This window comes from Corylus avellana, chromosome ca8 (genome assembly GCF_901000735.1).
Source record: "Corylus avellana chromosome ca8, CavTom2PMs-1.0".
NCBI lineage: Eukaryota > Viridiplantae > Streptophyta > Magnoliopsida > Fagales > Betulaceae > Corylus > Corylus avellana.
In genome coordinates this window covers 8,130,875-8,142,185 of record NC_081548.1, presented here as the reverse complement: position 1 = coordinate 8,142,185, position 11,311 = coordinate 8,130,875, and the positions used below count along the sequence as shown (strand labels likewise).

Genomic DNA, 11,311 nt, shown 5'->3' with positions numbered 1-11,311 from the left:
TTGATTAAAGAAAGAAAGAAAGAAAGGGAAATATGCAGGCATATTTTTTTATTATGGCAACTTGCATAAAGTCCACACCCATTATAGTTTAGTTTTATGCCCAACAATCAACCCCTTTTATCATTTTCATATTGCCTATTGCGTACCACGTGAATGTCAGTCAATCAAAGTATCCTATGAGTCACTTTTTTTTTATAGATTTTTTTTTTATTTTTTTTTAAAAAGAAGTCTAACATATATACATATTTAAATAGGTAGTAATAATATGTGAGGAGGGAGGAGTAATGGAATCCCTTCTAATTACTTGTCCCGATTCGACAAGCAATTGAGAGAGGCCCGGGCTCTATTAATGAGTAGATTTTGAATTGTCCGAACACTTTTTGAGTCAAATGAGTCCTATTAAAGGCTTCTTACAATTGCAATTAAATAAGAAATCCTCAAAGTGGTTAGGTACATACTAGAGTATGAGTTCAAATTTTGTAATATAAATTTTTATGTTTGATTAGTGTAGCTACTCTAATTGCTCATTGGGACTAGGCCAAGCTATAGCTCAATCGGACTTTAGAGAGCACATGCGGCTCCTAGCGGCAAATGCTACTATGTTTACACTTAGGTATAATAGCCACTCTGATTCCATCTCCTGCATTTTTTCTTCTTCTTACATATATATACACTTAGCATAGGGCTATGTACCGGTTAAATCGATGACGGTAGAGGTATTTTTGCCTACCGAATCAAAAACTCGGTTAACTGACAGGAATACATTTTGACTATTTTTATTAAGTTGATTAACTCGATGAAATTGGTTAAATGTATGTCGTTTACGTCAGTTAGTCATGGGCGTTTTATCTTGTGGCCAAACTTATTTTTATGGACCAAAATTGATTGTTTTTGCTAAGTATTTATTGGACATGTTTTTGGGCTAAACAAGTGATGCAAAAAAAACTATTAAGGGCCAAAGTCGATTAAACAAGTCGTGCGATCAAAAATCTTAATAATTAAACCGACAAAAAATATAATCTTGATAATTTAGAGGGATAAAATAAAAGAATGAGAAGCTATAGTGGAGAGACCCTTGCGAGACTGAGAAGCAGAGTATGTTTGAAGACAAAATTGGGTAACTGTTTTATTGGCCAAATTATCTGTAACAAGGAATCAAATCCTCAACCATATCTTCTGGAATGTTGTTTAGCACAATTTAATTAAAATTCTACAATTATAATAATGTTCTTCCAATTATCATGTTCCATTAATATAATAAAAGTCAATTAAAAAAAATATTTTATTAATTTTCTGCTTTCTAACTTAAGCCGTGAGGCTTTTCAGATTGCTTAAGAAGATACTCATAGTTAATAATTAGATAGAAGAAAAGGAGAAACGACAATAAGCATATGGTTTTGGAAGGTTTGCTTCATGTTTTTGTCTAAGTTGGAATGGCCAAACATATTACACATAAAGAAAAGAAATAGCCAAAAAAATAAAAAACATCTTAGGTTATGTTATAAAAATTAAATAGTTGGGTTTGTGTTAAAAAAAAAAAAATTAAAAAGAAGAAAGAATAATTAATAATAATATAAGAGTAAGGAGTTGGGTTTGAGTTAGAACTCCTATCTTTCTCTTCTTTGGAGGGTTATCTCCCACCAAATAAGAGTTTATTTGGTAAAAGTGAAAGTAATTATTAGGAGATATATAGTAATCAGATGAAAGTGAAAGTAAAAGGGCATGACCTACCGCTTGCTTAATTTAATGTCAAAGTTCGATAAAATTAATCTAATTTTAAACATTTTTAAAATATTGGTGGGCAATGGGGGAGGAAGATACATGATCTTCTTTCTAAGAACCGTGTGGTCCACGTAGTTAGGCATGATCATTTTTTTGTAGCAGAATTTTTTTTTTTTCTTGGTGTGGCTAAAAGTATTACAGTTTTTGCTACAAATTTTTTTTTTTTATAAAATGATGTGGTCATTTATGGGGCACTTATCACTTTAGTCATTATTGAAGCACATTTTTGGACGGCCAAATTGGCGATGGCTTGCTAGTAAAACTAAGAAAATAGTCACAGGAAGTTTGTCGGTCTCCAAAAAGGATTGAAGACACTCTGATGCTAAAGTCAACAAGAATTCTTTGATAAAACTGAATAGAGAACTTGGGAGATATGAGAATATGTATACTTGGGGGAGTATAGCTCTTTTAAAAGCCGATGCTTCTTACCCAATTTGGTAGCAGCGCCCTATTCAAGGGTGCCCTAATTTAAATTGTCTTGATTGACGGAGTACGCACATACGAAGCTGGTTATATAAGGAAAAACACTATTTCCTTTAATAATCTTGCCTCTTTTGGATCTGGCTTCCAATAAGGAAATATCAGCCCTATAAGAAAGGGGATCAACTGAGTGGAACCCAGAAGGAAAAATCTCTGTGATGATCCACCACCTTCTACACAAACTCTTGACCTCTAATTTCTTATAGATTTGGCTTATTTGTCTTATTTAGGGCAACCCTATTAAGGAGATTAAAGACCTAAGTCTAAGGCACGCTTGTTATTCACTCTTCTCATTCTTTTGCTTTCTATCCTTTTAAAGATTATTCTTCTAACTTAGACATTAGAGTGTCTTCCGCTAGTATTTCCCTACGAGTCACCCATGTCTATTTTTTATTTGTCTTTGCAAGTGTTTTTGGTTGGATTGCGGTGGTGTAGTCGACTATAAATAGTAGTACGTAACCCCAAACAATTTTTTTTTTTTTTTTTTTAATCTCCTCTTTGCCCTTCTATTATTATCTATTTAGTTCATTGAACATAGACAAGCTAGAAACCATAAGATTAAGATTGCATTGAAATCCTATTTAATAATTAATTAGGGACGAGTGGAAATTATAATAAATATATGAAGATTGTAGATTATCTCATATGAGAGTATTGAAATAAGTAACAAATAGTTTTGTTTTTATTTTTTTGTCTCAAATGTCTCCAAGTTGACTAATGTTTAAAAATTGGATCCAGATCGGATGGGATAATCTAAAGGATTTGCAGGTAATGATCATCCCTGTATGATAATGTGCTGGTTCCACTGGACTTGTTTTATATGCTTATTTATTTATTTTAATTAAGGGTATAAGTTTGACTATCACAATAATGTTACCGGAAAACTGCAATTATAGAGAAATACAAGGATATTTTTGCAAAACCGAGGCACCTCAATTTTTTAAAAGATATTTCTCTTGATTTTATCCGTGAAAAATATTTCAAAAAAAGGAATCAAATCCTTTTTCTGTGCACCTAATGTCGACATATTCCACTAAACTAATCTTTTGAGGCTTTTAGAAGGAAAAACTTATTATAAAAAAAAGTCAAATATTATATATATATACACACATGTTTTATCTCCACTAGATCTTGAGGTATGCAATAACAATGGGTAGTCATTTTTCTTTTACTCTTTTTTCTTGGGGAAGTTTTATCTGAGAAAAATGTTAAATATTATAATTTTATCTAAAATTGTTAGCGTGACACTCCTAACTAACCCTTAAATTACTACTTGTTAAATAAATAAATAAAAAATTCATTAATGGTTGGTTGTGAGTGTTACGTCAATATCGTTAGATATAATTATAGTATGTATCGTTACTCTTTATTTGATAACCGGCAGTCAAATTCAGCCCATGAACGCCTGCAATGCCAAGACTGTTGATAGGAACATTCTCTGATACTTAAGTTAGCAGAGGAATGCATTACTTAAAATTAAAAAAATAAATAAATAAATAGCTAGACAAGTTATGACATTAGCGAATTTTCGTGCCGAATTCTACACTCGGCATGTTATGGCCACAGCCAAATTCTTTGTCTGAAATCATTGGAGATTGTGAATGAAGCCATAAAGTGGTTATTTTCTGTGCTACAACAATCTCAGCGTCCTTTTAAGCAGCAACTATGCTAATACGACCAGTCAAGCTACGTGGATTTTTCCTTCTAGTTAGGTCTTGCCGTTTTTTACTTGTGTTGGCTTTCATGATCTGATCGAGGTTCACAATTTGAGTTTTATCATCATGAACCAAATCATAGGTTGAAAGTCTGTTTTCTCGGCCTAGGTTATCCGAGCGTATATTTGGTCCAAACTCCAAAGGATATGGTTAATAGAAGTAAATTATCCCCTTCCTAAGCTATTATTAGGTTTGTTTTTCACAAATTCATTTTCAAAAGCTGAGGTCTTTGATGCCCACCGAAACAAAGTAGCTTTCTTTTCATGTTTAGTGAGAATTTTTGTATGATGTGGGCCTTTTATGGATTTCTTTATTCCCTCTCATCTCTAGATTCTTATGTGGAGGGTGACCCTTAATGATAGCTTATTTGACGTAAGAATATCAATTAGCTTAGATATATTACAAAGGGGCACTCTTTTTAGATCCTAGTTGGAAAATTATAGGTAGTTGGGTTGAAAGTTGATTATATTGGCTAAATACATAGGTTTTATTTTATTTTATTTTAATTAATAGAACGACTTTTTTAAATAGTTAAACAATATTAAGCACAATGCTCCACAGAAATAATATCCGAAATATAATAGGAATTTCCTCAGTAAAACGTTGCTCTACGGTGAGAGAAATAGCTTCTTTCGCATGGTAGTGGGCTGTTTTATTAAAGTGTCATCTAACATAATTGACCTTCCATCTTTGTAGACAATTTAACACCCCTCGAGCTTCTTCAATAAGATGTCCATACTGATTCCAACTCCTTCCATCTTTCTTGAGTGCCTGCACCACTTAGAAAACTGAGTGTCTGCACCACTTGGAGCGTATCGCCTTCTTGAATCACCCTATAAAATCTTAACTCACGACATAGATAGGTTACTCTCAATGCCGCAATTGCCTCTGCAATATTTAGCTCGGTGGTGTAATCTCTTAGCTTAAATGGATTTAACTCTTTTTTTATTTATTTATTAAGAAATAAAATATATATACCCATCATCATATGAAATGAGGGGTTACTTTTGTTCTATAGAAACTTTACCACATTAGGACTCTTAAGATTTCAAAAATATTATATGTGTAACGCTAATCATTCTTATTCACATTGAAAAACCTACAACTATATCTATAAAATGAAAAATCATATTTCATTTGAATTGGTTTGGGTGGATGAGTCTAATTCTTATATTAAACTAGAAGACCGCTAACATATAAAATATTTAATTAAAATGTCAAGTGAATGACGTAAAAAAGGTTTAAATTCATGCTGCTTTTAGTCTAATAACATATTAAATTACTATTTATTTTAAAAACTTAAATTGATAAAAAAAAAAATGAACAAAATTCAAAAATATTTAGATGAAATTAAAAAAAAAATTACATAATTTATGGAATTATTGTGACATAATTCACCTTTTAAAAATGATGCCGTGGGGTTCAACTATAACCTATGATCGAGATGGAAGAGCAACAATCCTTTTTTAATTTTTCATATCTTTATTTTTTAGAGAAATTTGAAATTGGAGACGAGTGGACTTTTTGATATTTTCAGATTATTATTATTATTATTATTATTATTATTATTTATTATTTTTTTTGACATTCGAAGCACAATCTCTTTTGTTTTTTTTTTTGTTATTTATTTATTTTTGTTGACATTGGAAGCTTTTTAAAATGGTTAAAGAAACAGGCCAACCCCATTTTCATTGTTCCCACTTTCAATAGGCACCAGCTAATTTTCAAGACTAATTAAAGATTTTGTGACACGTGGCGACAACAACTAGCCCCACCACTTCGGGGTTTTCGAGAATTAATATATATAAGTCGCGGTCAACTCTCTCTTCCTGTTGTGACCGTCGGATTACTTTGAGGGCGATTGGACGGTAAAAAATAAGGGGAACCGGCAATACACGGTTTTTAAGAAACAAGGAAAAAGTTGGTCAACAGTTTCGGATTAAGAAAACGAGTCACTCCACGTGATACCCACTTTTGGTCAGCTTTCTTTCTCTCGCACGCTATTTTCATGCCGATTTATGGGGAATTTATCGTCTCATTGTGATTAATCATGAATATTTGATTTTGTTGAAAATTGTCAAGTCCTCAAGTTCAAGTTCCCAAACGGACGTTCCGTTTAAGATAATATTTGTTTTTTTTCTAGAAATGATTTTTCTAATTTTCAAATTGGAATTCTAAGTCAACTTCCTCCTAAGAATAGTTGTTAGAAATAAATACGTGATTTTTTTTAATAAAAGGAAGACAATTTCTTATAGGTACAACTTTTCAATGTGGGACATGGTGGAAGAAACAAATGGAGAAAAGATTGAAATTTCAAATAGGAGGAAAAATTTTAGTTTTCTTGAAATAGTTTTCAAAAATAGCTTGAATTCATGAATTGAATTCAACCATATTGACTAATTAAAAACAAAGTAGGTTCATAAGGTTGATGTATAAAACTTTGACCATGTGTGTTTTGGGGTTTTTGTTTTTGTTTGAAAAATTGTTATGATATGACATTAAAAGTAAAAATTATTATTATTTAAAAAAAAAAAAAAAAATTTAAGTATTTTTTTGTTTTGAGTTGGTTTTAAAACAAAAATATTAACAAATATAATAAATTCTTCATAATTTTTATCTTTATTCAATGCTCTGTTTATTTCGATGTAAAATGTTTTATATTGAAAAATATTTTTCAGTGAAAACATTTTTCGGTGTTTGACTCGTATAGAAAATTAGCGACAGTGGGCAATTGTTTGCAACTTTCAACTTTAGGCAACCTTTGGTGAAGTCCGGTGGCAGATTCCGACAATTTCCAGCTGTCTTCGACAACAGTGAAGAATGAATTGCGAGAGAGAGTGTACGAGAAATGGGTTGGCAAAATAGGTACCCGTTTATTCTATCCATGCTTTTTTATAATAAAGTTTTAGATAATTCATGCATCTAATCTAAAATTTTATTATAAAAAAGCATGCGTAGAATAAACAAGTACGTGTCAGGTATCTGTTTTGTTAGCCATATTGAGAATGAGAAGTTCAAATTTAAAAAATTATTTTTAATTTAACCACGATTTTCAATCATACTCTGAACACCATAAAATAATATATATATTAAAAAATCTTTTTGGTCGAAACAACACACAACCTAAATCTACTTAAAGTTCGAGAAGTTTTAAATGGGTTATAAATTTATGCACAGATAGTCACTCACTCAATCCCTTTTTTTAATACAACCCCATTGAAAATAATAATAATTACAAACTTGTATTTCACTTCAATGTACAGCCCATGTCTGAAGTTTCACATAAAAAGAAACTATTAATACTTTTACACAAAAACAAAAGGTCAAAATGTTTTTATTAAATTTGAAAATAAGTGGCATCCACGTTAACAACTTCACCAAGTCCACTCCCACATGACACGCCACGAACAAACAACAAAAGGAAAATTAATATAAGTTTAGACAAAAGAACAAGTAAAACCCACACACTGATCACTTCTTCTAGACTCGTCAACCTTTCCTATTTTCTCGACCAAATTCTCATCCTTTTTTTTTTTATATTTTATTCAACTGCGGGCCCACCACGCACCTGATTTGTTTATTCACCACCTTTGTAGAAATCTTCAAACCCATCTGAGCCGTCAGATTGCGCACCCACTTTGACTTCTTTATCTTTCTCTCCCACCTCTTACCCGGTCATCCGGTCACCCCCTCCCCCTTATATCGCTCCCACTCCCCCCAACTTTCCCTACTCTTTCTCCCTTCTCTCGTTTCAATCCTTGTGATTTGTTAACCGTAGACTTGGATGACTTGTTGAGCTCTCTCTCTCTCTCTCTCTTTCTCTCTTTCTCTCTCTCTAAAACTCTTTCAGAATGGCGGTGGAGCTCATGGGCTTTCCGAAGATGGACGATCAGACAGCTATACAGGAAGCTGCGTCGCAGGGCCTGAAGAGCATGGAGCATCTGATTCGCGTCTTGTCTCAGTCCCACCACCACCACCAGCAGCCAAGCCACCTGGACTGCACCGTTATAACGGACCACACCGTATCAAATTTCAAGAAGGTCATTTCTCTCCTGAACCGGACCGGCCACGCCCGGTTCAGGCGCGGACCGGTTCGACACTCGTCTTCAACATCCTCCTCCTCGTCATCCGCCTCTCTCTTCGTTCCTCACTCGCAAACCCTAACCCTAGTTCCTACTCCGATCACTTCTACACCCACGATCGTATCTCCGGAGGCCGTACCTCAGGCTCCGATCCCTGCTCCGGCGAGATTCGTCCCGTCTCAGCCGCAGAGTTTGACCCTCGTCTTCTCGGAACCCAATGTTTTCGCCTCGAACCCGAAGACTACCGAACTGGATTTCACGAAGGAGAACTTCAGCGTGTCGTCGAGCTCGTCGTTCATGTCGTCGGCGATCACCGGAGACGGCAGCGTCTCGAACGGGAAGCTAGGGCCGTCGATCTTGGTCGCCCCAGCGCCGGCCGTTTCCGGCGGAAAACCTCCGCTATCTACGGCTCCCTACAAGAAGAGGTGCCACGAGCACTCCGACAATGTCTCCGGAAAGTTCTCAGGCTCCGGCAGCAAGTGCCATTGCTCCAAGAAAAGGTACGCCGTGCTCTTCACCATCTGCGCAATTTTTACTACACATTTTATTATGCGTGAACCGAGTTAACTGGGTAACTCTTACCAAATGTCAAACCACTAGGAGCCGTTGGTTAGAAAATAATAGTATTTGATTTATTACATTTTTAATTGTAAAAATTGCACCGACTCGGTCGAAATTGAGTCGAATCGCTCGAGTCAACGCGAGCTCATCTGCTTCAAAGCACCGAGTTCGGGTCAACGAGTGGGTCCGGAAACAGTAAATCTATCACCTACTGCCGGACACAGCACGCGTGATACTGACACGATAGGGGTCTGTCTCTTTGAAGCGTAGTCTTTTAGGAAGGTTAAAAAAAAAAAAAAAAGAAAAAAGAAAATGACTTGTGCCAAAAAATCAAACTTCCTAAACGGCACAGTTTTGCCTTTTTTATACGGAGATAGTAGACTTTGACCAAAGTAACGCTTTTTGGAGCAGCCTTCTTTTAATTCTATTTGGTAATTGTTGTGGCTAATAAATGTTTTTTAAATTTTCAGGAAAAATCGGGAGAAGAAAACAATAAGGGTACCGGCTATAAGTTCGAAAGTCGCTGATATCCCACCGGATGAGTACTCTTGGAGGAAATATGGTCAAAAGCCGATCAAGGGCTCGCCGTACCCACGGTAATTACTATATAGTCCCTCATGTCCGACCGTTTGATTCTGCTGTTAAATCATAAAAACTCATCGCATGATCTGACGTGTCCTGGGATTGTGAATTGTTTTGTTTGTTTCAGGGGTTATTACAAGTGTAGTACGATGAGGTTGTGCCCGGCGAGGAAACACGTGGAGAGGGACCCGAGTGATCCGACGATGCTGATCGTAACGTACGGAGGAGAGCACCGTCACGCGGCTCCACCCGCGATGCACGAGAATGGGACCGCCGGTATGGGGTCGGTATTCGACTCAACGTGATTGAAAGCGAATAAGGGAAAAGACAAAAGGGAGGGAGGGGAGGGAGGGAGGAGGAGGGTGGGTAAACGACGTCGTAGGCTTTTGTTATTTGGAGGTAGTGGAGGGGGTTGGATTGTAAATGTGTTTTGTATGTTAAAGAAATATAATATATTAGTGGTGGAAATGGAATCTCATCAATTTGCCAAAGCAATTGTGGATTGTGGTTTAGTTTTCTTTTTTAATTAATTAATTGGTAATTGTGGTTCTTCATTAGCCACTATGGATGATGATAGAAGATTGAAAGAATATAGGGGAGCACATCTGGAAAAAGAGTCAAAAAAGATTATGTGATTAGTGGGTGTTTGTGGAGAGGGGGTGAGCAATCAGATCGCTGTGTGGTTGGGAATGTCATCATCATCACTTATCACTTGCAGATGGAAGATGAGGTGGTCAAGTGATTTCTTCATTCAATCCAATATTTTCAAGTTTATTTCTTTTACATTACTCTTTCTACTCATTTTATATCCTCATCATGTAATGATATGATTAAGGGAAATCCAAATCAAGAGAAAAAGGAGAGAAAGGGATATGAATCACTTCAACAACAAAAAATATTATAAAAAAAGATGGTGGCGGATGGAGGACTATTGATGGTTTATTAATTGAATAATAATATTTAATGTTGTTCCGTATTTCTGCCAATAGCCTTCATTGAATGATTAATATCTATCGGAGATATTTTGTGTCAATAAACTAGGAGACGGTGATTGACACGTCATTCAGTTGTATAACAGTTTATGAAATAACGTTATTCAATTCCAATATGTAGCATGGCATGGCATTACTACCTCAGATTAGTTTGACAAACCATCTTTCCTTCTCCTTTCCTTATTTTCACTTATATATATATATATTCTCAAAAAAAAAAAAAAAAAATGCACTTTTCACTCACAAAAGTCAACATCTTATTTGATCTTTATATTATATCAATAACTTCTTATTACAACTCAAACAAAAACTCACAACAAAAAGGTTTACCAAATACACCTCTTGCTTTATGTAATGGATATGCCTGTGGTCCTGTGGAGTTCAAAAATATGACCAAATGCTACATAAGATTAAGTGAGGAGCATGAAGTTCTTCAGGAAAGGGGAAGAAGAGGTCAATCCCTTTAAACATATTGTGGTTAATGGTCCTCATTGTGAGTTAACCACACAAATAATAAGATAAAATACAAAATTTAATGGATCGTTGGATCACTTTTCCCTTTAAAGGAGTGGTTGGTCATCCAAATATATAATTGGGATAGGCGGATCACCCCTAAAGGGGTGGTTGATCACTCTTTCCTACTTGAAATTATATGAACTTGTAATTTTCAAGTTCCATACCACAGGCGTGGATCTCTGAAATGACATGCCCCAAAAATCATTAACTTTAAGTCAAATCCAGGGAAAAAAGTAATTAAACACAAAAACACTAAAAATTACGTTCATTTTTATATCACATTAGAATATATTTTTTAAAATTAAAAAAAAATTAATAAAAAAGCCCCTCTAAACAATTTTATCAAACAATTAAGTCTTTAATATAATGCAGTTCATTATTTTTAACTTTTCCTTCCCCCCTAATGAATCCTTGCCTGAAAAAAAAAAAAAAAAAAGAAGAGAGGGTAGTGTGGTCCTAAACACTAGTACCACCTATTACCACTGAAATGTTGATTTCAGTTGACTGTACAAACATGTGGTAATGTGGTTTTAGATCTAAAAAACTTAAAATCTCCTTCATTGACTCTGAGTCAACCTTTTTAAGTGCTTGTTTTATTGTT

At 34.7% G+C, this 11,311-nt stretch overlaps 1 protein-coding gene across 1 annotated transcript; it reads left to right on the top strand.

Annotated features, from left to right (window-relative positions):
• The first annotated feature begins 7,728 nt into the window (after positions 1–7,728).
• On the top strand, positions 7,729–9,540 carry LOC132189832 (probable WRKY transcription factor 17). Its single transcript, XM_059604638.1, has 3 exons — positions 7,729–8,559; positions 9,091–9,216; positions 9,330–9,540. The coding sequence occupies exons 1-3, from the start codon at positions 7,829–7,831 to the stop codon at positions 9,505–9,507; spliced, it is 1,035 nt and encodes a 344-aa protein (XP_059460621.1). The 5' UTR covers positions 7,729–7,828; the 3' UTR covers positions 9,508–9,540.
• The last annotated feature ends 1,771 nt before the right edge of the window (positions 9,541–11,311 follow it).